This window comes from Orycteropus afer, unplaced genomic scaffold (assembly GCF_000298275.1).
Source record: "Orycteropus afer afer isolate SDZICR_OR568_19922 unplaced genomic scaffold, OryAfe1.0 scaffold00054, whole genome shotgun sequence".
In the NCBI taxonomy this organism is placed as follows: Eukaryota; Metazoa; Chordata; class Mammalia; order Tubulidentata; family Orycteropodidae; genus Orycteropus; species Orycteropus afer.
The window spans coordinates 3,826,645-3,854,060 of record NW_006921641.1 but is presented as its reverse complement, the minus strand read 5'-3'; the positions used below and the strand labels follow the sequence as shown (position 1 = coordinate 3,854,060).

The following is a 27,416-nucleotide window of genomic DNA, read 5'->3' as shown; positions in this document are numbered from 1 at the left end:
ATGCAGCCGCCGGGCCCTCCCCCGGCGTATCCCCCCACTAACGGAGACTTCACCTTTGTCTCCTCAGCAGACGCGGAAGGTGAGACGCAGAGGTCCCGTCATCCCGGATGGCGCCAGGGCCGACCCTTGTGGGGTCTTTCTGGTTATGAGGCGGAGTGGCCGGTAGAGTCGGTCATAAAGCTTACTGGTGACTTAAGCTCTCTCGCGCCTGTCGGGCCTTCGGAAAGGCCTGAGGGGCCGAGCGAGGGGTGTTGGGAGCTTTCTTAAGAAACATCAAGTAACTGAGTCAGATCCTGGCTTTCCCCATGCTAGTGGCAGGGTTTTCTTGGGCTGTTTGCTCCAAGTAGATCCACGGAACGCCGAGGTTTTGCTTCTGGAATTACAGTTACTCAGAAGAGTATGACACCACGGTAGGTGTCAGAATGAAAACAAGAAAGAAAAGCTGTTGTCCAATAGATAACTTTTTTTTGGTGGGGGCGGGGAGTGAGGTTTGCGTCGGCGCTGTAAATAGAACTTCCCCTCAAGAAGTTTCATGTGTTACACTGAATTTGACATCTTAACCTAGGCCCCAGTTTTCCTTTTATTTTATAGTGTTTGACCTATTACTCAAAGGCCCATGTATATTGGAAGCTTCTTAATCCCAGGAGGTATCCCAATAGCTTCTGCAGATTTCCTTGTATTGTTTTGAGGAAGCAGCTTTGCTGGAAAGATTTTTCCATAGTACAGGGAAATGAATTTTCCTTTTCTGAGTTCCTTACCCCACTCCTTGTAATCTGAATCTTTTTGGGCTTGTCCTTTTCATATTTTATTTCTATTAGACTGTACATCATTTACCTTCCAGTGAGCAGATTTACTTCATCATAGGAAACAAACAAATTAAACTATGCCTAAGGCACTTAACAACAACATGCCTAAGGCACTTGATTGCTAACCAAAAGGCTGGCGGTTCAAATCCACCAGCACTCTTCGGGAGGAAAGTTGGGCAATATACTTCCATAGTGATACCACCTCAGAAGCCCAAGGAGGGGTCGCTATGAGTCGGGGCCGATTAAACGGCACATAACAACAACATCAAATTTCAGTCGTCTAAATTTTAAATTTTCCTTAGGAATTTGATTTCCTAGTGGATCAATTAGGATAGCTTGTTTTCCCTTTTTTCCTCCTCGTTTTGTTCTATTGAGTATTTTTTTAAGGTGCTTTAGTTTTGATTATAATTTAAACGTAAAAGAAATTTTTATATATCAAATGAAACAGCTGATACATTAAAAAAAAAAAAGACTTAATATGACTATATGGTGAAATTTGTTGTTGTTATGTGCCCTGAAGTCCACTTGACTCATAGTGACCCCTCGGTTTCCGAGGTGGTATCACAACGGAAATAGATTGCCCAACCTTCCTTCAGAGGAGTGGCTGGTGGGTTTGGACCGTCAGGCTTCTGGTTAGCAGTCAAGTGCCTTAGGCACTACGCTACCAAAGCTCCCTTGGTGAAATGTTGTTACGTGCTGTCCAGTCAGACCCAACTCATAGGGACCCCTCCTTGGGTTTCCAAGGCAGTATCACTACGGAAGTAGATTGCCCCATGTTAATAGCATAGTGATTACCGAGGAATTACTAAAAAAAAATCATTGAGTGTCAGAACTTTATATTTCTTCCAATTCATGTGTAAATCTGTATTTTTTCACCTACTCCCTTTCCCCAGGAGTTACCTTTTTTAAATACTTATAAGAAAGCTGGCAGAATAATATAACTAGCTAACTCATTGAGTCAATAGACTAAACTAAGAAACCTGGAATAAATAAGTAAAATCCATAATGTTTATTCAAACCTCTCCATATATCCTCCATATTATTACATGTAATAACACCTTCATGATTATAACACTGTACATTTTAAATTGACAGAGTATTTTAACCACATGAACTATTTGATTTATAAGAATCCCAGTGAGCTTCATTATACCTGTATTTTATAAAGAAACAGGTTTGGAGAAATTAAGTAATTTTTGTTTTACTTATGTTAAATCTGGAATTAGGTCCTGGTCTTCTGTCTCCTCAAGTCTCTTTCCACTAAACCATGATGCATCTGTCTTACATTTTTATAAATTGAACAGTATATCTGAAGTATAATATTAAGAGTCTTGGATTTGCATCTTGGCATTACCAGTTACTCTTTATGTGATCTTGGGCAAGTTACTTAGCTTTTCTTAATCTCAGTTTATGAAATAGTATAATACCCAGGTGATGAAATAGTTTGCGAATGTAAAGCTCTTAGTGTGTATCTAACCTAGTTAAGTGCTCTGTACATATTAAGCAGTGCTGCTGCAGCTAGGGTTTCACTATTAACTGACACAACACCTTTTGTTTTCTTGTTTTCCATTATGAACATTTGACTGCATTCCAAGTCTTTTCTCTAGTTCCTAAACATGCCATGTACATTCTTGATTCCTCCCTTTACATTCTGTTTCTCTAACCATGAATGTTTTCAGCTTATATTTTCAGTGTACCCTGCTAGATACTGAAGACTGTAGTCTGATCAGTTTCTCTTCCTGAAAGAAACCTGTCCTTACTATTTATGCACACATATCCTTTATTCTAAAATGTGCCTTGGTGTTTTGTCTCAGCTTATTCTAGTCCTCATGCTTGAAATGCCTTTCTTTTCCTTGCCCCAAAACCCAAAAAAATAAAACCCAAGCTCACTGCCTTTGAGTTGATTCCAACTCAGAGTAACCCCCATTGGGTTTCTGAGGCGATAAATCTTTATGGAAGTAGATTGCCCCATCTTCCTTCTGAGGAGCAGCTGATGAGTCCTTGCCCCAAGTGATCACTGAAACTGTGCTCCAGTACTCCCTCAGTGCATTGGAGCTCAGTCCCTCAAAAATAGAAACTTCTCTAATATTTTCTATATCCTGATACCTACCAGTATGTGAAGTATATCATGCTGGGTAAAGTAGAGGGTCAGTGAAAAAGGGGAAGACCTTCAGCAAGATGGATTGACCCAGTGGCTGGGACGATGGTTTTAAGCATAGTAAATATTGTGAGGATGGCGTAGGACCAGGCAATGTTTTGTTCTGTTGTACAGAGTGTTGCTATGAGTTGGGACCAACTCGACAGCACCTGTCAACAACAGTACCTACCACAGTACCTGCAATATAAACATTAAGTGTTTGTTGAATGAATAAGTGATTACTGCTTGCTTTTATCGATATAGCATTGATGTATGGGACTACAGAATTTAGCACAATTAGATGTATAACTTAGGAGCCCCGGTAACAGTCTTTAAGTGCTTAGCTGCTAACCAGAAGATCAGCATTTCCAACCCAGCAGCTCCACAGGAGAAAAGACCTGGCCATCTGTTCCCATAAAGATTACAGCATAGGAAACTCTGTGGGGCAGTTCTACTCTGATACAGGTTTGCTGTGAGTTAGGATCAACTGGATGGCATGCAACAACAACAAAGAAATATAACTAAAAAAATTACTGGATTTAGAGCCAGAAGACTTCAGTTAGACTCCTGATTCTTATAGTAGTTAGGGGCGGGTTACATATCTTCTATAATCTTCCATTTTGTCATCTATAAAATGAAAACAAACAAAAAAATTGCCATCAAGTCATTTCCAACTCCTAACGACCTCCATTGGGTTTCTGAGGCTATAAATCTTTACAGAAGTAGATTACCCGGCTTCCTTCTATGGAGCAGCTGGTGGGTTTGAACTAGTGACCTTCCAGTTAGCAATCAAGTGCCTTATCCACTACACCACGAGAGTTCCTTATAAAATGAAAAGCATTCTTATAAGAATATTGTGAGACTTATTTCAGATAATGTCTATAAAAGCAGGGTCTATAATTACAAGTTATAGAGAACATAAGCCATGTGTGAATGAAGCATTAAATGAATTGAGGATAATAATAAAATTCAGGCTAAATGTTCAAATCTATGGTGTTAATCTACATTGAAAAGCAGTAATGAAATGCATGTGTTAAAGCAAGGATGTAATGATAGCATTATGTGGTATGAAATGTGTATATGTAGAAATCATTAAGGCAATTCTTTGACTTCATTTTGTATCAAACAAGTAATTCTTGCCTGGTATATGTTCACAGACTAGCACTATTAGCATTACCTGAGTGCTTAATAATGCAGAATCTGCCTTAATCATAACCTGCATTTTAACAGGATCTGCTAGTGATTCATATATACATTAAAGCTTGAGAATCATTGGTTTAGAATGTTATGAAAGATCAGAAGAGGAGGAAAATACTTCTAGCTGGAAATTTAATGGAGGTGATATTTTGCTGAACTTAAGAAATAGATAATGATTTGGCTATTGTAGGATAGATGGAATACCTACCATGTGCAAGGGACTGCATATGAGAAAGTCCTTGCCGCTAAGAAATTGACAATCTAATAAGAAAAAATTTCAGCATGCATAAAAAAGGCTGTAGAAAGTATGGCACAGAGAGGTGGTACGAAGGAGGGGGTGGTTATCTGTGCAGGAAGGGAGCACTGAAGTTTGAAAACAAATGAGCATTTTGAAGGATGAGTGGGAGTTCTACAGACTATAAAAGAGGGAAGAGTATTCACATAAGGATTGTACAGATACATTGATTGGTGGAGTAGAGGCAATCTCTCAGTTTTCATAAGAGAGGTATCTTACACCTTCTCAATTTTCACAGACCTAAAACAAGGCTAATTTAGATCATGATCTCCTTGGGATTAGAAGCTGTGTTTTACTACTTAACAGTATTATACTCACTGCCTAGCACATAACAGGAAGTGAATAAATTGTGTTTATGAATAAATAACTATGAGTCTCACTTTGGATTAAGATAAAGGTGCTCAGCTGCTAGAACTGAAAGCCAAGCACTAATTCAATAAAAATTCAGCAGGTAGTAGGAATAGACATGAACAGAGATAACTAAGCAGGAAAGGTGGTCTAAGCCACCCCATCCCCACCCCCCACCTTTTTTTAACCTCTAAATATCTTTTTGTATAAAACATTTAACTGCTAACCAAAAAAATTGGTGGTTTGAACCCACCAGTCCTTCGTGGGAGGAAGATGAGGCGGTCTGCTTCCATGAAGATTTACAGCCTTGAGACCTTACAGGGTGGTTCTCTGTCCTACAGGGTCGCTATGAGTTGAATTTGATTCAGTGCCAGTGGGTTTAAATATCTTTTTATGTATATTGAAGTATTCATCTTTCTTCCAAGTCTTAAGGAAAAGATTTCTTTCTTCCTTTCCTAAGATAACCCTCTGCTAGTGCTTTTGTTCCCATATCTTCCTGCATCTGTTAGGACTTTTTGTTTTTCTCCTTACTATCTTTTATCTCCTGTTTATCTCACCTCTACCATCACTCACAGCTCCCTCCTAATTGACAAAATCTTTAGCTCTACAACTTCACTTTTTCCTTGTTTTCACAGCTAAATTATCCCTGTTTCCTATTTCCTCTGCATCTGGCAATCCATATAACTGGATGAATTGTACTTTCTTCCTGACATCTATGGCAGCATTTTCAGCAATGCTTCCTAAAGGGGAAATGGTTCCATGATAGAGTAAGCTTGGTAAGTAATGAGTTAAGCAAAGCTAAACCAGTTCCCTAATGCCTAATTCTCATCCTTCTATAAGCCGATTTCTCATCCTTTAATATGCCGATTGGGAGCTCTGGTAGCATAGTGCCTAAGGCACTTGACTGCTAACCAGAAGGCTGGCAGTTCAAGGTTCAAACCCACCAGCCACTCCTCAGAAGGAAGATGGAACAATCTGCTTCTGTAGTGATACTGCCTCAGGAAACCCAAGGAGACTTGAGGGCACATAGCAACAACAAATATGCTGATAATTCCTTTTGAAATTCTAAGTGGGGTTTGTAATATGTGGAGCTTTCCAAACTTAGTGAACATCAGAAGCCTTTTGTGGAGATCATCTCCTGAGATTCAGGTTCCAAAGAACATGCATAAAAAAGCATTTGCTTACAAAACAAAGGCAAGGTCTTTCACCTGATACTTATGCCCTTAACAATTTGTCTACAACTTTGAGAGATGAACTCTGCACCTGTGATAATCTCTGGGCTTACATGCCTTACATGCCTTTATCTTTGCCACACCTTTTCCTCAGAATGACTTCTCAGTCTTTCTCTGTGGTCCAACCATCTCTCATGGCTAAATTCAGGTTCTGCTTCTGAATAGCCTTCCTGACCACCGCTCTGAATGCTCTTGCTTCTTTATTCCTATGGCACAGATGATCAGTGCCAATACTCATTTGTCAACTACAGAAGCATGCACTGTACACTAGTATTTTGTATTGTACCAAACCAAAAAAACAAACTCACTGCTATCTAGTTGATTCCAACTCATAAGCAACCCCCATTGGATTTCCAAGGCTATAAATCTTAACACAAGCAGACTGCCTTATCTTTCTTCTTTGGAGCAGCTGGTGAGTTGACATTTTGGTTAGTAGCCAAATGCTTTAACCACTACACTACCAGAGTGCCTTGTTTTGTATTATATTTTATCTCAGAGTCTTAAGAAGTGAAATACAATTCACATATAAAGTTCATTATTTGAAAGCGTACGATTCTGTGGTTTTTCATTTATTCACAGAGTTGTGCAATCATCACCACTATCTGATACCAGAACATTTTTCATCACCCCTAAAAGAAACTCCTTAGCTTTAGCTGCTACTCCCCATTTTCCCCTTCTTCCAGTCCCTGCCAGCTGCCTTTTGTATTTGTCTTCTTTCATTTAGCATAATATTGTCAATGTTCATCTGTATTGCAGCATGAATCATTCATTCCTTTTTATAGTTGAATAATATCCCATTGTTTGGATATACTATAATTGATATTTTTATGCTCAGATCTCATTTCTTTGCATCATTCAGCTTATATCATCCACTGCCATGGAGTCAATCTGCTTCAGCAACTCTGCAGGACAGAGTATAACTGCCCTATAGGGTTTGCAGGGAGCTTTGGTGGCATAGTGTTCAAAGTGTTCAAACCCACCAGGCACTCCTTCGAAGGAAGACTGGGCAATCTCCTTCCGTAGAGATACTGCCTTGGAAACCCAAGGAGTGGTTACTATGAGTTGGATTCGACTCCACAGCAGTGAGTTTAGTTTTGGTTTTTACGGGGTTTGCAAGGCTGAAAATCATTGTAGAAGCTGACTGCCTCATCTTTTTCCTGTGGAGCAGTTGGTTGGTTAGAACCACTGACATTTTGGTTAGCAGCCAAATGCCTTAACCACTGCACCACTAAAACTCCTTTTCAGCCTTTAGAAGTCACTGTAAGTACTTGCTGATGGATTATTTCATCAATATTGAAAATTATGAAAGTACCAAATTCAGAGTGATTGAAGGTTTTTGAAATAGGTCCTCTTGCCAAGGGTTGAAAACTTGTCTATATTCTCTCCCTCACTTACCTACATTCAGTTGGTTATCAAATTATTTCAGAATAGTTCCAGAATAACTATGTAATTAATTTATTTCTTTCTCTTCATTGGCACTGCCTTAGTTCAAATTCTTATTATTTCTTATCTGTACTCCTTATTATACCCTCTTGACCAGATTCCTTGCTCTAAACTCTCCCTTTTTATATCAGTTCTCTATAGAATAGCTATGACTGTGTTTCCAAAATGCATTTGGAAATTGCATTATTACAAACCTTTAATGTCACTTCTTAATTTAAGCTACATGGAGCTCTCTGGCTTTCCATTTATTCATTTATCAATACATATTTATTGATTGCCTACTATGTGCCAGGCAACTGTTAAAAGTACTGGGGATATAATGGTCCAAAGAAAACAGCAAAAATATATAGATCCTGCCTACATAGAGCTTACAGGGATTAATCAATAGTTGCACAAATAATAATAAACAATGATAAATGAAGGAAAAGTCCAGGGACCTGTGAAAGGAACCTGAGTAATCTGGGAAATTAAGGACAAATTCCTTAAGTGTATCTGAGGACTGAAGAATGGGTAGCATTTAATTATCTGTAGTTAAAGAAAATAATCAGTACAAAGGCCCTGCAGCAAAAGGGATTCCTCTACATCTGCAGCTCATCGTACATTAGTAGGATCAGTAAGTTGTAGGCATAATCGATAATTATTGTCAATATTCTTTTGAGTAAACAATAATTTTCTGTTACAGCAAGTACCTGGTTAGGAATATCTGACTTACAGACAAGTCGCACTTACCCTTTAATGTTATGTAAATTTGCCCTCATTTTGAAACTATTGAACCAACCCCTGTTGTTGTTGTTGACCCCTACTCACCACAATTTCTTCATCTCAGTCACCTTCATTTGTTGCACATGCAGCTTTTAAATCATTGAACAGACTTCCAGTCTTGTGCAAAAGTAAGTCTAAATAAAAACTGTATACACCTGTTCTGACATAGTTACAAATTCAACTTAAAGACACACTTAGGAAGTGATCTCATTCATAATCAGGGACTACCTGCAATTTGTTTACTGTGAACGGACTTTTAACCACTCCCTCCCAGGAAGGATATCACTTCTAAGAGAATGTAAACAGAGGAATCTGTAGTTTTTCCTTTTCTAAAATTTTCTACTTGATTTTTCTTTTCATTAAATCCATATAGGTCTTACCACAAATATCACATATAACATACTGATGAAGTGTGATATATGATGATGCTTTTTCCCCCTATATGAAAAATAAACATGATTTTTTAGACAACCTTTCTTGGTGGGTAGGAGATAGCTAAGCAAGGCTTACCTCTTTTTCAATTAATCAATTCCTTTTCAAACATTTAAAAACTCTTAAGACATTACCAGAAAAATGGCAGTTCAAACCCACCAAGTTCCTCGGAAGGAAGGTTGGGCAATCTACTTGGCATAGTGATACTGCCTCGGAAACCCAAGGAGGGGTCACTATGAGTCAGGTCCAACTTGATGGCGCATAAAAACAAAGAGACATTATACAAATCTACCAATGTGATAAAATTGCACAGAACCACACATATATACACAAATGAGTTCATGTATAACAGATTAAGTTCTGTGGATTGTACCAAAGTCAGCATCTTTGTTTTGATAGTTACGTATTAGAGGTTACCATTGGGAGAGACTGACTGAAGATATACTCTCTGTACTGCTTTTGCAACTTCCTGTCAATCTACAAATATTTCAAAATAAAAGTTTTTTAAAAAGGCTTATGAAGCAAACAAGAAATTTCTGTGAAATAACCAGTCTATGTCATAATGGGATTTAATTTTTTTAAAGATAGGCTTAGAAGATTTAAATATAGGTTGTAAATTGATATTAATATTATTTACAACATGAAAATTCAATAGTAACAGTGATAAGCCAAAAGTACTAGTAATAAGCCAAAAGAATATGAATAAAAATACAGCCTAAGACACAATTTTACACAAAGCTTTGAAAAAAATTTCTTACTGAGTGACCCAGCAGTTACAGAATTATGCAGATGCATTTGTTTTTTGGTATCTTTTATGGGTGTGTATGTGCATTAAAATGTTATTCTTGTAACTGAAGTTAAATAGGGAGCTCTGGTAGCATAGTGGCTAAGACACTTGCCTGCTAACCAGACAGCTGGTGGTTCAACAACAACAACAACAACCGCTTCATTGTAAAATGTGGTTGGATTTTTCCTGCAGAAATGCTCAATTCTGGCTTAGACTTACCTTAAGCACATGTGGATGTCATTTTCAACAAGTGAGGTGATTTTTGTCCTTTTTCTTGCTTGTTAAATAAATAAAGCTTGCTTACATATGTAAGAAGTTGAAAAGTACAACAAAATATTTATTATTCATTGCAGGATGCTCTTTTACAGAAATGTAGAACTTAGGATAGATCAGTAACGGTCATCCTGTGTGGTTTGTCAGCACTGACAAAGTTCTTGCTCTTCTTTCATTTCAAAGTGAAGTTCTCAGACTGAACAAAATATTCAGAGGAACTGCCCTTTACTTAATTACACATTTGTCTTGAAAGGGAGGGAAAAATACTGTTAAAGTTTGGTTCTTCCAGGGGGCTGTTTATAATACATGAAACTTAGTCATATTTTTCCTTACTTGAGCCCATGTAGCAGTGGAAATATTTTTAAGATTTTCTTTTGCAATATGTTTTTCAGAGATTTGGTTTCCTTTTAAATCCACTAAGGCACTTGACTGCTAACCAGAAGGCTGGTGGTTCAGACCCACCAGCCACTCCTCTGAAGGAAGTTTGGGCAATCTACTTCCGTAGTGATACTGTCTCGGAAACGAGGGGTCGCTGTGAGTTGGGTCTGACTCGATGGCACATAACAACAATAATGTTTATTATACTTTTTATGTTTTCCTTAGAAAATGACAAAAAGATTGTACATAGTACGGTAAGAAGGATTAATTTAAAATTTGTGTTTAACAGTTCTAGACACCAATCCTAGAGTTAACAACAAAACTTACTCATTCTGGTTTAACTTAAATTAGCCATGCTCCTGGAGTGATTTTGATATTTCCTCCTTGTTCTCTGACCTTTTTTTTAAATCAACTTTGGTCCACTTTCTTTTTTTTTGTTTTGTTTTTAAATTGTGATTTGGGTGAAAGTTTACAGAGAAAATTCACTTTCCATACAGCAATTCACACACACGTTGTCCCATGACATTGACTACAATTTACCCCAATGCAACAGCTCCCCTCCCACTTCCTCCTGAAAGTTACCTCTTCCCTGTGCCCATCCCTCCATGCACTCCTGCCCCCTGAACTGTCTCTCTGTGCATAAACATCCCTTCTTTCTCCCATGATTGTTCTCTCCAAGGAGTGTATCTACCTCAGGTACATGTTCAGCTCATATGCCTATCTTTTGTTTGGCTGGAAGCCACAGGTATGGGTTCAATTCCAGACCTGAAGGGCAGATAGGGGCCATAGTCTCAGTGGTTCCACCAGGCTCTATCAGACCAGCAAACCTGGCCCCCTCCTTCCCCCACCCCCAAATGATTTTGAGATTGTTCTCCCTCTCTATCAAGGATGTCCTACGTAGATCCCCCTCCAAGTGGTTGACAGTGGTAGCCAGGCATCTAATTCTTCTGGTCTCAAAGTCGTATAGGCAGAGGATCGGATGGTGTACCAGTCGTGAAGACTAATTGTTTCCATCAGTCTTTGGTTTTCTTCAGTCTTCTTTGCTCTGGATGAGGAGAGACCCATCATTGCATCTAGATGGCTGCTTGCAAGCTTTTAAGATCCCAGTCGCTACTTATCAAAGTAGGAGGTGAAACACTGTTTTGTGTAGTATGTTACACCAGTTGAGCTTGATGACCCTGTGACTATGGTCCCAAGCCCACCAGTTCAACTACTCAGTCCCTCTGGGTAGCTGGCTGTGACCAAGAAGTGACTACAACCTTGTCCCTTGTCAACTCTACTATACCCCTGGGAGTTCTTACAAAACATACAAATACACTTGTAGAACCATTGTCTGCCAACCCCATACATAGTCTTGGGTACACTCCCTGCTGCATAGACATACCTAGTAGTTCAGCCTGTCTACCCATCTGTCCACCCATTTACCCGTGTTTGCCTTCACTGACAACGCAGTATGTGCAAAAGGGTTCATCTTTGTTGTCTGCACCTCCCATGTACTTCTGTATTTCTTCCTCTTCCTCAGTGCCACCACGTTGATCACTTATATTTGATACGTTGCCCTTCTCTTCACCCAAATCAATACTTATCTCTACTTAACAGTGTTCCCTGCCCTCCTCTCCCACCCCTGGTAACCAACAAAGAAAATTTCCTTCCATATATAAACTGTGCCTTGACTTTTGCAATAACAGACTAATGCAATATTTGTCCTTCTGTGATTGACTTATTTCACTCGCCATAATGTCCTCCAAGTTCATCCATGTTATGCGGTGTTTTGCAGATTCTATGTTATTCTTTAGGGTTGCATAGTATTCCATTGTGTGTATGTACCATAGTTTGGTTATCCATTCCTCAGTTGATAGACACCTAGGTTGTTTCCAACTTTTTGCTATTGTAAATAGTGCTGCGATGAACATGGGTGTGCTGTTCTTGTCATGGCTCTCACTTCTTTAGGATATATACCTAGTAATGGAATGGCTGGGTCAAATGGTATTTTTAATTCCAACTTTTTACGGAATCGCCATACTGCTTTCCACAATGCTCGTATCATCTTACAGTCCCACCAACAGTGTATGAGAGTCCCAATCTCTCCACATCCTCACCAGCATTTGTCATTCTCTGTCTTGTTGAACTTTGCTACTAGTGCTGGGGCAAGATGGTATCTCATTGTTATTTTGATTTGCATCTGTCTAGTGGTTAACGATCATGAGTATTTCTTCGTAAGTTTGTTGGCTGCCTGAATATCCTCCTTGATGAAGTGTCTCTTCATGTCTTCTGCCCATTTTTAAATTGGATTATTTGTGTTCTCTGACCTTATTTTTTACTTGCTATCATACTAGGCTATCTACCAGGTTTGTTTTTTTACTTTCCTGTTATTTTACCCCCACTCACACCTAATTATGTTTCGGGGGTTCTGGAGGAGGTGGCAGATTGCTGTTGCTGGCATTCCTACACATGTCCATGATAATATTTTTCTACTTTGCATGAAAGGGAAAAATGCTACAAAAGCTGTAAGGTAAAGATGTATTTTGAGGTTCTAGCACTCATGCTATGACAAATTGTTAAACATATACAATTCTTCAGCAGCACATTCCTTAGTACTATAGTTTATATTTTGTTTAGATTAAATATAGTTTATGAAGCAATCCCTAAGGATCTTTCTGGCCAGTTTAATATAGTCCCTTCTAGAGGCCAGGAAACAGTTGTTAAGGTCCTTTCCTGCCTCATAATTCTAAAAGCTTTAATGTCACTATTCTAATGACTTCCTGATCTAAATCTTCCACTTGTTAAATCAGGAAAAAGCTCCCTTTCTACCTATGAGAAATGAATTTTAGTTAAATTTCAACTATTTCATTTTAATTTAGAGAAGGAGAGTAATTTTGAGAGACTGTTTTAACCACAGTTAAGGAAATGTGGCACAAGGTTTATGGCTGCTAGCATCTGCAGGGCTATTTTAAAACGTTAAATAGGAAAGGACAGTGAAATTAAAAAGGTCTTTGCCTTTAATCTCTAGTTGAGTAAACCCCCTTATAAAAACGTTTCAGAATCATATAATGTTAAACCTGAAAGGAACTTTGAATAGGAAACAGGGCCAAGAAATCATAAATGAGTTGCTGAATTAATTTGGAGCTAAGGTAGGACTTAGCTTCAAAATGTGAATGTTATCATAATTTATTGTAGGAGTTGTCACAACCAGACCAGGATGTGAATCATAATTGAGCCAGACATTGAAGTTAAAGCCAAAATTTTAATGGCCTTTAAAATTAGAATTTAGAATAATGTGCAAATTAATGCAACACAATGCACTGCCACTGAGTCAAGATGCGACTCATAGCAACCCCTCCTTGGGTTTCCGAGGCAGTATCACTACAGAAGTAGATTGCCCAAACTTCCTTCCGAGGAGTGGTTGGTGGATTTGAACTGCCAGCCTTCTGGTTAGCAGTCAGGTGCCTTAGGCACTACGCCACCAGAGCTCCCATGTGCAAATTAAGGTCTTCTTTTTTTGAAAAACTTGCTGGTTTTTTTTTTTTTTTTTTTTCTTTTTTGGAAGGAAGCTAACTTAAATATTGGTTGGAGATAAACCCCAGGCAAGCAGGACCTTAGAATGTTCTGGCATGCTGTTGTCAAAAATCATTTTTCTTAAGTACTATTCAACAACCAAAAAAAAAAAAAAAACCAAATCCACTGCCATGGAGTAGTTTCCGATTCATAGCCACCCTCATTGGATTTCCAAAGTGGTAAATCTTTAAAGAAGTAGATTACCCCATATTCCTTCCACAGGGTGGCTGGTGGGTTTGAACTGCCAACCTTCTGGTCTTCCTCCTCTTCTGGTCTATATAACAATGATGGTTATTTACTAGTGTATATTACGTAGCCCAAGGAGCTCTGGTAGCGTAGTGCCTAAGGCACTCCTCGGAAGGAAGGTTAGGCAATCTACTTCCATAGTGATAACGCCTCGGAAACCCAAGGAGGGGTCGCTATCAGTTGGGTCGACTTGACGGCATGTAACAACAACATTGCATAGCCCTACAAATTGTTTTTGTTGTTTTTTCCTTCTTAATTGCTATTTGACCTCAAGCAGTTTCTTAACTATTCCTATTTTTTTCCAGCCAGAATATGTGGCATTTGTACTGTAGTGATTATCTGTAATCTCTTAAGATACTGTGCAGGCCCTGAATAGAATTTTTTAATATAGGTAACTCAATCTCTTCATCCATTGTTATAGCTAAACTAAAAAAAAAAAAAAAAGCCTTTATTTTTGTCAAAACTAAAGATGAATGTTGTAGTCATAAAAGGAAAAGAGTTAGATGAAATAGCAGGGAACTAGTCAAATTTGTCCAGAACTTAACATTGATATAGGAGTCCTTGAGTGGTGCCAACATTTAAACACTTGACTGTTAGCTGAAAGGTTCAAACCCACCCAGAGAGAGGCACCTTATACATGATCTTCAGAATGGTAATAACCTTGAAAATCCTGTGAAGCATTTCTCCTCCACATACACGGAGTCACCATGAGTTGCTTCAACAGCTACAGCAGCAGCAAGAGCATTTAGCTAATTAGCAGTGAAACTTTTTATATGTCTTTTTACCTCTTTGTCTTTCATTTTCTTGCTTGTAAAATAAAAGCTGGTTTTTAGATACCTATCAGTATAAAATTTGAAGATTGTATGATGTAGCATATGTTCATAGTTAGAGAACTTTACATGATAATTATCTTATTTGAATATATGTTCACTTTGATGAGCACATTTTGTTTAGCTTGGTTTACAATTTTGTCTTCTTTTCTCCCAAGATCTCAGTGGTTCAATAGCACCTCCAGATGTCAAATTAAACCTTGGTGGAGATTTTATCAAAGAATCTACAGCTACTACATTTCTGAGACAGAGAGGGTATGGCTGGCTTTTGGAAGTTGAAGATGATGATCCTGAAGACAACAAGCCACTCTTGTACGTAAAAAGAATAATATGCACATTTTGGTTATTAGAGCTAATTTGTGGGATGATTCTTTCATGTTATTTAAAGACAGGTATGGAAAACCTTAACCTTTTTGGTCAAAAGCAGTAGCAATTTCTGTTTTTGTTAGTAATAAAAAAATTAACATAATAAAAAAAATTGTTTTAACCTATTGAATGACAAGAAGTAATAAAATGGTAATTCTGTATCTATCTCAGACACAGATGCACACCAGACTTTTAGGACTTTCTGGTACTATCAGTTTCTCAAGTAAAAAGTCTAATGAAAAAAAAGTCTAAATGAAAAAACAGGTGCTTGCTATACAGATAGATTCAGGCTTTGGACAAGTTAAGACTTCAAAAAAGATTACAACTGAAATCTCTCCTATATAGAAATTCTAGAGCTGCCACTAGGAGAATTAATTGTAGGGAGAATTTCACTTTCTGCACAGTACTTGAAATATTTAAAATGATTATATATCATCTGGAAAATAAATAAATAGCAATTTTGGTTGGAAGAACCTATTAAAAGAAAAACAAAAACTCACAGCCGTCAAATCGATTCCAACTCATAGTGACACCTCCTTGAGTTTCTGAGGGGGTTTCTCTATGGAAGTAGATTGCACAGCCTTCCTTCTGAGGAGGAGTAGCTGGTAGATTTGAACCGCTGGCCGGTTAGCCTTAGGCACTACACCACCAGAAAAACCTATAGCTTTGTAAAATAAATGCTACCAAGTTATTCTTTGTAGTGGTGATTAGTAGAACACTAGAAAATCAAGTGCTACAACATCCCCTTTCTTAATTTAATGTACCATATTTTATAACATCTAAGACATGGATTATAAGATGCAGTTATTTTATAAATCATTAAGAAAGAAAAAGTACCAAAAATGGCATAAAGCTGAGAGATTAAGCAAAAGCAAAGGCAAATATTTGAAGCACTTGGCTTTGCTATAGGCTGACAACAGTTGTAAGACATTAGCTATTATGAGATGAATCTTGACTTTAAAGATAATGAAATGTTGAAAAAATGTACACCTAAGAATCAGTGAAATATGGTACTTGAAATGTTTCGTCGACCTAGGGAGACTATACTGTCATACTTACATTTTTCTTACGTTCTTTTGCAACTGTTTCAGTATTCAGAAGTGTGCCTTTTGAGAATTTTTGTTTTAAAATTATAGGGAGGAATTGGATATTGATCTAAAGGATATTTACTACAAAATCCGATGTGTTTTGATGCCAATGCCATCACTTGGTTTTAATAGACAAGTAGTGAGAGACAATCCTGACTTTTGGGGACCTCTGGCTGTTGTTCTTTTCTTTTCCATGATATCGTTATATGGACAGTTTAGGGTAAGTATACCTTATTTATATATTTTGAATGTTTTAAGAGGTTTAAAATTAATATTGCCAAATATTAATTGTAAATAATACATTGCGTTTGAGAAATGCTTTATCTTTACCCAGTATTTTTTGTTCCTCTCCAAAACTGTTCATAATTGAGCAAGGGAGTACCTTAAATGAGTGCTTCCTAAATGCCATCATTCACACAGAAAATGTTGTTATTTGTATGATACATTAGCGTACATGGATAGAACTACTCCCAGCTGACTAGAAGTTGACCATTCTTCAATACCTTTTGACTTCCTTAAGGGATGAAGAATTTGAAATACAATACTCATAATCATGTTGTTACCTTTTATTCATTTTTAAAAGTTCTATTTTTAAAAATAAACATATTTAATAAATGATAGCATAGATTCCATCAGTGTTTGTTTCTATACTGCTTCTGATATTTTAACCACTTTGTCCTACTCTCAGGAACTTTATCATACAAGTACAAACATCGTCCTTATTTTAAGACCTCTGAGGCAGTAAAAAGTAACTCTTCACCCCAGAGTGATTTGGAAATGTATTAGTTTCCTGTTGCTCTTGTAACAAGTTGCTACAAACTTAGTGGCTTAAGGCAACATACATTTATCTCTGACAGGTCTGTAGGTCAGAAGTACAAAATGGATCTTAATTAAGGGGCTAAATCAAGATGTCAGCAGGGCTAGTACTTCTGGAGGCTCCAGGGCAAAATCCTCTTTCTTTCTTGGCTTTTCCATTTATAGAGGCTACCAGCATTCCTAGGATCCTGGCCACATTGCTCCAGTCTCTGCTTCCAGGGTCACATCACCTTTTCCTCTACTATCATCAGGTCTCCCCTCTGCCTCAGTCTTTCAAGGATATTTGTGACTACATTAGGGCCCACCCAGATAATCCAGGATAATTTCCCCATCTCAGAATTCTTAATCACATATGCACAGTCCCTGTTGCTGTATAAAGTGACATTAACAGGTTCCTGGTTTTATGATACAGACCTCTTACGGCAGGGGATATTATTCAACCTACCATAAGGAGCCTCTGAACTGTATTCACTGAGTGTTATACTAGTCCTATTAATATTTACCCTAGATCACTAGTTTATATTGGGTGTTCTGTTGAAGTGTTGTAAGGACCACTGAAGGTAAAAGGGGGCTTTGACTTCCTACCCACTGCCAAACCTTCATCTAGACCATGTTTTATTTATTTTATATAACCTTTCATTTGAACAAAGGATTCTAAGGCTAAACACGAGATTATTGCCCCCATAGACTATTCTTCAATTTCAGTTTGTCAGATGTATTCTTGTGATTGGATTGAGTTTATACATTTTTAGCAAGAATATCCCAGAAGTGATTTGTTGTACCCTTCTTTGAGTAAGATTCTGATATGTCTTATTATTGGTGATATTAACTTTGATCACTTGATTAGATGATAAAGTGTTCCTCTGTTGTAAAGCTGCTATTTTCTCTTTATAATTAATACCTTGTCAAGTTGCCTTTCAATTATGCAAATAATCCTGTTTCTCATCCAACTTTAGCCCAATATTGATGAATATTGCATGCAATAATTATTACTATAATGTTTGCTAAGTGGAGATTTTTTATGTCATTCCTTTGACATTTATTACACTTACTCCTCACTTACCAACTATCTCGTTATCTAACATTTCACATTTACGACAGCTTTGAAAATAAGTCTCAAGCAGCTCCTCTGATGATCTGGACCCCACTTGGAGCTATGGCTAGGCCCAGGGTGCCCTCTGTGGGCCACCCCGAATGATATACTGGAGGTCCTGATGATAGCAGTTGACTGGCCATGGAATGCCTTCTCGGTTTACTTGCAACATGTTGGTCTGGCCACTGAGGGCATGGAGTGATAGATAGCAGGATTGCACGGGTAGGCAAGGGAAGGCCAGAAGGTGCCAGGATGTTGGTGGGGGAGGCAGGAAATGGAGAGGGAAAGAGACTGCATAAGGCTAATGGGCTGGGGCAGACAGAGGATGAGCAGGGTCCCTGCCCAGGGCAGGCAGTGAAAGGCAGTGGGCAATGAGCAGCATTGAACCACCACTACTCCCAACCCCTGTGGGCTCCGCAGAGTTGGGGAACATGTGATGAGGAAGGGAGCCTACCACACCACACCCATCCCAAAATGTGCTGGGGGTGCCTGAGAGACTGGGAGGGGGCTACCAGCACCGAAGACAGAATGTAGCCCCTGACTCTTGTGTAAAACTAATTTCACCTAACAATTTGGTGTTTGGAACTTGGCCATATCATTAAGTGAGGAGTGGGTGTAATTGTTATTTTTCTTTAAGGAACAGTTATCCTTCTTTCCCATTACTTAGTTATTTAATTATTTATATCAGTACAAACTCACGGATAATTATTTTATTCTGAGAGTTATAATCTAATACTAACATCATTTATTTTATTGCTTAAATTGTTCTAGTTTTAGCCATTGGGGGCCTCATCAGGTTGGCTTTTGTATCCTTTCATCATGTCTCCATCTTTTTTTTGAGCATTTCCTTACTTTCTGACTGTACAAGGTCTTCCAGGTTCATCATATATTTTCTCTGTCTCAGTCCTGGAATCAGAGATTTGTTTAAGGAGTTTTGCTTCCTTTTATTGGAAATGATATTTAGAAATTAGTATCTGGATAATAAGTATATTTATATTGCTACTGGAGTAGTTATTGTTTCTAGCCCCTCCTTGCAGGCAGAATTTGAAAATAAATGCATGTATCATGCTAAGTCTGAGGAGTTAACATTGTCTGAAATGTCTTCTGTATTCTATTAATTAAATAAATGTGTAACTAATTTAAATTTTAAAGACCTGTAGAGAAGGTTGGTAATTTGTTTTAGTTATTAATTTCATTGCAGGATTCTGTAAACCAGGGGCTTGGAATAAGTGCTTTGTTCCCTTTTTTGCAATAATCTTTTATCACAGATACTAAAATCCTGAGGTTTCTGTAAGCAGTTAATCACTGCTAAATTTTCAATATGGGTGTTAAATTGAATTGAACATTGTATTCTAGTTAAATTTTGGAAAGATACCTGCGACTCACACAACCTTTCTATGACCTGAAGTTTGGGCATGTCAAACTATCTTATATGGCAGAGAATTGAGTTCTTGGAAAACTACCAGCTTACTTAGTACAAACAAAGAAATTAATTGCATGAAATAACTTTTTGTTGTTTTCTCTTAAGGTGGTCTCATGGATTATCACCATTTGGATATTTGGTTCCCTAACAATTTTCTTACTGGCCAGAGTTCTTGGTGGAGAAGTAAGTAGCTAATTTTAAAAATAGCTTTTGCTTTTTACTGTAAGTTTTATTTTCAGTATTGCAGGTACAGTCAGTAACGTAAGTTACTGTTACTGCATAAAGCAAATGGGCTGGGGCAGACAGAGGATGAGTAGAGTCCCTGCCCAGGGCAGGCAGTGGAAGGCAATGGGCAGTGAGCAGCATTGAACCACCACTACTCCCAACCCCTGTGGGCTTCTCAGAGTTGGGGAACATGTATAACTGTTTCTTGTCCCATAATTGCTATTAAGTTATGTTAGTCCTTTAAGAGTATTTATGGATCAGCAAATTAGTATTGTGCTTATTTAATAAATGTTACAAGGAATGAATAGGAAAGAAAAGATCCTGCCCCACTCTTCAAGTACTACAGCTTTTTAGGGAAACATAATTTACTTTTTGTTACAGCAGCTCTTATACTTTTGGATCTCAAGTTCCCCAAAGAGTTTTTGTTCAGGTGGCTTATATTTATCAATACTTAACATATTAGAAATTAAAACAAATTTTAAAATATTAGTTTATTAAGGACCCCTTGTGGCACAGTGGTTAAAGTGCTTGGCATAATTGAAAAATTGGGTATTCAAACCCACCATTCACTACACGGGAGAAAGATGTGGCAATATGCTTCCATAAAGATTACGGTCTTGGAATCCCTATAGGGTAGTTCTGCTGTATCCTACAGGGTTGCTAAGAGTCAGAAAAACTTGACGGCAACGAATTATTTATTCATTAAAATAACAATAAACCAACTATGTGTTAACAGAACACCTCTTAAGAAAAATAACTATTTTACGGAACAAGTTTGTGAGAAGAGTGACATGGTATTACATTTTTTTTACAGGTAGCTTTAATATCTGGCTTTATGGAAGATAGCTGAATTCTTTTATCAGCTTTCTGTATTTAATCTGTAAGGATAGTTTGTTTTGGTTAAAGTATATGAAGAAAATAAAACTTCAAACGAATACAGTATTGGAAAAGACAGCAGTATTTTAATAGCTTTTTCAGCTAATTATGGATATTCTTTGATACTACACCAAAACTAGACAAGTAGTGTGTCTTCAAGATTTTTTGCAGTGTGGAATCTGAAGCCATTTCAGTGAACCTCCCACATGCTGTTTCATTAAAATTCACTTTGAATAGATCTTTGTAGTCGCGCAGCACTTTGTGACGTCATACATCAGTAATTTGGAAAACATTTGTTCCCCGAGTTATGCAGATCTTCCAAGTGTTGACACATTTCTTTATACGGTATTATACAGTATCAGGAAACACTCCATTGATACCACCACCTGTCTTATCAGAAAAACCTTTATTGGAAAACTGTCAAGCTCACAGTGGTGTATAGAATTCTGATTTTTGCTTGAAAACTCAGATTTTATCATTTGCAGTAAATACTGTCGGTTGTTTTCCATTAAGCAACAGGCTCTCAATTCATTCATTTTCAAGAAATGCCTGCCGTTACCCAAACCATGGTAATTCAGACCATGGTTTGTATGTCAGTTGTTTTTTCAAGTAAAAATGGCATTCTGTGAAAAAAGCATCTAATTCAATTCTTCACTTATTCACATAAGTGTTCTTCCTTTGGTTAATCTTTGATCTTCAGTATACAGCAGAAATGCTTTATGTGTACTTGCCATTTTATCACACAGAATATTAAAAAGATACATACTCAAAGGTTGAGATTTAATAAAATTAATTGTCTTTTACTGCTTCATCATAGATATTCTTAGGTGTAACTCACTTCCGGCTTCTTTTCTTTGTGTGTGTGTGTGTGTGTGTGTGTGTGGTAGTAAAGAACACAGTAACTATTAGTACAGTTTGTGCCACTTTGATTTGTGCCAAGATTACTGCAATTTTACCCAGGATTGCTTTTGCCCAGTTAGTACAAATATCAATCCCATAAAAGAGACAGTATCTTATTATTATAAAAAATAATTTTGATCTTACAGTTTCTAGAAGGGCCTCCAGGACCCTCAGGGGTTCCTGGGTCACACCTTGACAATCAACCACTATTTCATTAAATAAGACTCTATGAATTGCTATACCAAAAAAAACAAAACTAAACTCACTGCCGTCAAGTCAGATCCGACTCATAATGACCCCTCCTTGGGTTTCCCAGGAGGTATCACTAGTAAGTAGATTGCCCAACCTTCCTTCCGGGGAGTGACTGGTGGGTTTGAACCGCCAGCCATCTGGTTAACAGTCAAATGTCTTAGGCACTATGCCACCAGAGCTGCTATATATCTAGAAATTCAAGTGGTTTGTTCTGTGGAGAGAGTAAAATGAAGGGATGCAAGACAGAGTATGGTGTGAGTACTGCCTCATGTTAGGCTTTATGAATATTAAATGTTAAATGCAGAAACTTTGAGCCGTTTTCTCACACTTGGTGGAAAGGTTTGCCAAGTCTGTTACTTAGCTCTTATCCATCTGCTTTCTAGCTTCTAAAATAATGTTGTTCTGTCTTCTGTTCTTTTCCTGGTTATGTCCCTTATAAAAAAGAGTTTCTCTTTTCCCTTTTATTTTAGCAGAGATTCAGGAGAAAACGATATAAGATATCTGTGTCAATCCAACATTTTAACCTACATCTCTTAAATAAATGTAAAATAACATCTACCAAACTTTTTCACATGGAAATGAAAATAATTATAATAGAGACCTAAAATTACATTTGTTCACATAGTATTTCTTATATTCTACACAAAACCTAATGTAGTATTTATTTGAAAATATATATCACTAAATTTTTTTGGCAATGTAGGACTGTTGATAGAGGAGTTAATTAAGAAGACTAGATGTTAATTTGAACTCTGTCACCTACCAGCTTTGCTTTCCTAACCAAAATACTTTATCTCTCTAAGACTTAGGTGTTTCATAATGGGAACTGTCTTTGTCATCTAGTGCTGCTATAACAGAAATACCACAAGTAGATGTCTTTCATTAACAAACAAATTTATTTTCTCACACTTTAGAAGGCTAGAAGTCTGAATTCAGGGTGTGAGCTCTAGGGGAAGGCTTTCTCTCTCTGTCAGCTCTGAGAGAAAGTCCTTGTCTCCTTTCCACATCTGTGGGTCTGGCGTTCCTTGTAGATCTCCATGTGTTTTGGCGTCAGTCTTCCCCTGGGTCTAAGAGGTTCTCAGTGCAGGAACTCTGGGTTCAAAGAACTTGCTCTGCTCCCAGCTCTTCTTTTTTGGTGGTACTGAGGTCCCTCTCTGCTTGTTTCTCTCGCCTTTAATCTCTTGTAAAAGGTGATTCAGGCCACACCCCAGGGAAACTCCTTGTATCAGTCAGGGCTGTGACATGAGTAAAGGTATGTCATCCCACCCTAATCCCCTTGACAACTGATTGGCAAATCATATCATGGGAGGGGATTATGGCGTCATTACAAGCCTCCAAATTATATCATTACAAGACTGCCAAACCACTGAGAATCATGGCCCAGCCAAGTTGACACATATTTTTGGGGTATGCAGTTCAGTCCATCACGAGAACAATAATACCTGCTTAAGGTGTTATTAACTTAATTTGATCTTCACAACATGTGAAACTCTATCACAAAATTTGGCATATAGGAACCACCAGAAATATTTTCTCTTCAGTCTCCTCACTCCTTTTCCTTTCCTGGTCTGCATTTGTCACATCTAGCTTCTCTAGACCTTGATTTTTTTCATCTGAACAAGATGACTGTAGTCCCTTTAAGTAATCCTCCTACAATTTAAGGGAAGTCGTGATAAGACTATACCCTAGTGATAATACTGAAAGTAATTGAATTTGTAAGTCTGAAACTTAAAGAGAAATAAAGTCTAGAAATACAGATTTGGATATCTTCAGAAAACTGATGATAATTGAAGCTATAGTGGTGCTGCCAAGAATGTGGGAGAATTTGTAATCCTGAAAATGTCAAAATTTTCCTAAACTAATAGCTTAATACAATCACATCATTCTAACAAATATTTTGAGGAATTTAACCAAAATTATGCTCAAATTCATCTTGTAAAATATGAATGTATGTGAGAGAATCCAGGAAAATTCATGTGAACAGTAGGTATATGTGTATAATAATTTGAAATGTAAAGGGTATCATACTTTAAGACTTTTTCTTAATTCTCTTGTGTATATAAGTAAACAAAGAATTTATGGTGTTCAGTAGTGATTAAAATGAGAAACTTGATTTCTATGATATTTATTTAACATTTGAAAATTCACAGGTTGCATATGGCCAAGTTCTTGGAGTTATAGGATATTCATTACTTCCTCTCATTGTAATAGCCCCTGTACTTTTGGTGGTTGGATCATTTGAAGTGGTGTCTACACTTATAAAAGTAAGTTAAGTAGTATATCATATAAAGGTGTGTGCTATTTTTCAATGGCAAAAGTATTCTATTTCCCTGGCAAAGGGTATTGTAATCTATAACTTTTTATCAAACAATTAGTATTTGGAAACAGTGACTTTCCTTAACTGATCTTACTAATTGCATTTCTTTGAGTTTTCCCCTTAATCTGCTGGAAATGACAATTACATGTCAAGGGGGTAAAAAGTACAAAGAACAAATCAGGCCTCAAGATATTACACTCAGAGAATTTTTAATGTTGAATTTTTCTTTCCTATGTTTATAGCACAAGTTAATCAGTTAGACTTTTAAGGAGGAAATTTATTTAAAATTCCAATGCACGTTTATTTAATACCTTTACTCTTATTTGAGTAGTATGTTTCTTATCTAATATGATAAACATAGTTCTGAAAATGGACTTTTATGTATTATAATACATAGATCAGGAATTCTTTATGCTGTGTTAAATTTACATTAAGATATGTATACATTTAATAGTAAGGAAGTTGGAATCGACTCAACGGCAGTGAGTGTTGTTTTTTTGGTTTTATTTAATAATAAATGGGACCTCTGGTGGCATAGTGCCTAAGGCATTTGACTGCTAACCAGGAGGCTGGTAGTTCAAACCCACCAGCCACTCCTCAGAAGGAAGACTGGGCAATCTACTTCCGTGGAGATACTGCCTCAGAACCCCAAGGAGGGGTCGCTATGAGTCGGATCTAATGTTAATTAAGTTTCGGCGTTTTTAATTTTGAACAACTTTGGGGGGTAAATGACTGCTTTAGCACGTGTATGTATATTATACAGTGAATATAGTTTTTCTCTGTGGATAATAGAACTTTTTAAGACCACCACTTCCCTAAAATTGTCATTATGTAGTCTCCCCACTAACATATTTATTTATGAGTAGCCAGAGCCTCTTAATTTTTATAAAATTTGATTCTTTTTAAAGTTCATTACTAATTCCAATAAAAAAGAAATAATGATTCCATTTAGAATTGGGTACAGGCTAATATTGACAATATGTAAACATTGGATATTAAAGACACTGTTAGTTTTGTAACAAATCCTTTCTGAATTCAAATCCTACTTCCATCACTTGCCATCTTGCTTTGGGAAGATATCTTAACTTTTTCTAACCCTCAGTTTGCCGATCTGCAAAGTGGGGATGTTAACAATTAGTTTTTAGGTTTTGTTATGAGGATTTTAAAGTATATTAATGCCCAGTATAGTGCTTGGCCTATCATAGGCACTCAAGTGGTAGCTATTGTTATTAACAAATATTATATAAGAATATTTTAGACCATCTTAGCATGTTTGAATTGTTCAAGCACTTCAGGGGCCATGGGGAAGACCTAACCTTCCACCTAAAATGTTTTAAAGACAAAAATTTGGCACTTTACCTATTATTAGAATTTAGCTTAAAAGTTTTGCAATGTGGCAGCTAGCCCTATGCTGGTATTTAATTATCCTAGCCTTAGTGAACATACCACTTTACTGACTCATTCAGGATCACTTCCTGCTGTGTGTTGTTTTACATAGATTGAAGCCTGTTTAATACTTCAGAGACTACTCCCAAAATTATTAAAAACATTATCCTCTGGTCGTTTTCAGGCATATAATTCAGCTGAAAACTGGAATTTACTATTTCTTTAAAACTTTTTATTGTCATTTGGGTGAAATTTTACAAAGCAGATCTGTTTTACATTCAACAGTTTATGCACATTTTTGTTTTGTAACACTGGTTATATTCTCTACTGTGTAACATCTCAGAACTTTACTATTCTTCATGTACTATGTATTATTATAAAATGGAAAAATCTATTTTTTTATATCATTATTAATTTAGGATAAAAATTGTTTTTAAATTTCAGGAATTTTTTTTTTTTCCAAAATGTTTTTCCCAATCACTTAAGCGGCTATGTATTGTGCATGTTTCTTATTTAAATTTAAGGTTAAGAAATACATCCGAAAACGTTCACCAGTTAACTCTAGTATTAAAATATGTGTAGTCTAATCTGTTGTTGTTCTTGTTATGTGTTATCGAGTCAGACCCGCCTCATAGTGACCCCTCCTTGGGTTTCCGAGGTGGTATCGCTACGGAAGTAGAATACCCAACCTTCCTTCTGAGGAGTGGCTGGTGGGTGTGAACCACCAGTCTTCTGGTTAGCAGTCAAGTGTCTTAGGCACTACACTGTTGTTGTTGTTGTTATGTGCCGTCGAGTCAAACCTGACTCATAGCGACCCCTCCTTGGGTTTCCGAGGCAGTATCACTACGGAAGTAGGATTGCCCAACCTTCCTTCCGAGGAGAGTGGCTGAGGCACTACACTAGCAGAGCTAATTTTATTTAACATTAAATCTCTGTAGATTCAGAGATCTCTAATTAGAGATTCAGGTCTGATAAGAAAAGGACACGATACAGAAATCAAGGAGCAGAGAAAGAATATTCTTAATACATTTGTAACATTCTTAATAAGTTTTAGTCTTTACTACAATTGATTGTCAGAGATGCTTTCAAAAAATACTGTATTTTTACTATATGGTATACAAAAAAAGAGCCCTGGGGGTACAGTGGTTGAAGCATTTGGCAGCTAACCAAAAGGTCAGCAGTTCAAACCCACCAGCTGCTCCATGGGAGAAAGATGTGGCAGTCTGCTTCCATAAAAATTATAGCCTCAGAAACCCTATGGGGAAGTTTACCTCTGTCCTGTAGAGGTGTGAGTTAGAATTGACTTCATGGGCAGTGGGTTTGGGGTTTTATATTCAAAAAGTTATTTGACTTGCTAATATGGTGCCTTTAGTCCTTTTTTTTTTTTTTTTTTTAAAGCTGTTTGGTGTGTTTTGGGCTGCCTACAGTGCTGCTTCATTGTTAGTGGGTGAAGAATTCAAGACCAAAAAGCCTCTCCTGATTTATCCAATCTTTTTATTATACATTTATTTTTTGTCCTTATATACTGGGGTGTGATCTGAAAAAGATATACTTGAACAGAAAAAGATGATGTTACATTTGTTTGTAGACTGAGGATTCTTGCTGAGGAGGTTGGAGAAAACCTTGGTGATAAAATTTTACATGTTCCTGTTGTAAAGACAGAATTAAGGTCTTTTTAAAAAAATTTTTTTTGTATTTAATTAAACAATTGCAGATATCTGGAGTTTTGTTCGTCGGAATTCTAAAGTCTGTTTGATTCTTCATATTCCAGTGAATAAAATATAAAAGCATTGTGTTTTTAAGATTGTGTCAATATTCACCTAAAAACGTGCCAAAAGCACCTAGACTGGTAATTATATTTCATTTGAAGGTAAATATGACATCTTGATAATCTAGAAGTGTATTTTTTTTTCCTTTTGAAGAATTTTCTCCTGCACCACAGATCCTGTAGAT

The 27,416-nt window shown here is 37.2% G+C and overlaps 1 protein-coding gene across 1 annotated transcript; it reads left to right on the top strand.

The window, feature by feature from the left end:
* On the top strand, positions 1 to 26,999 carry YIPF4 (Yip1 domain family member 4). Its single transcript, XM_007938796.2, has 6 exons — positions 1 to 79; positions 14,880 to 15,033; positions 16,224 to 16,395; positions 19,613 to 19,690; positions 23,911 to 24,024; positions 26,862 to 26,999. Exons 1-6 carry the CDS (start codon positions 1 to 3, stop codon positions 26,997 to 26,999), a joined length of 735 nt encoding a protein of 244 aa, XP_007936987.1.
* Positions 27,000 to 27,416: the final 417 nt, after the last annotated feature.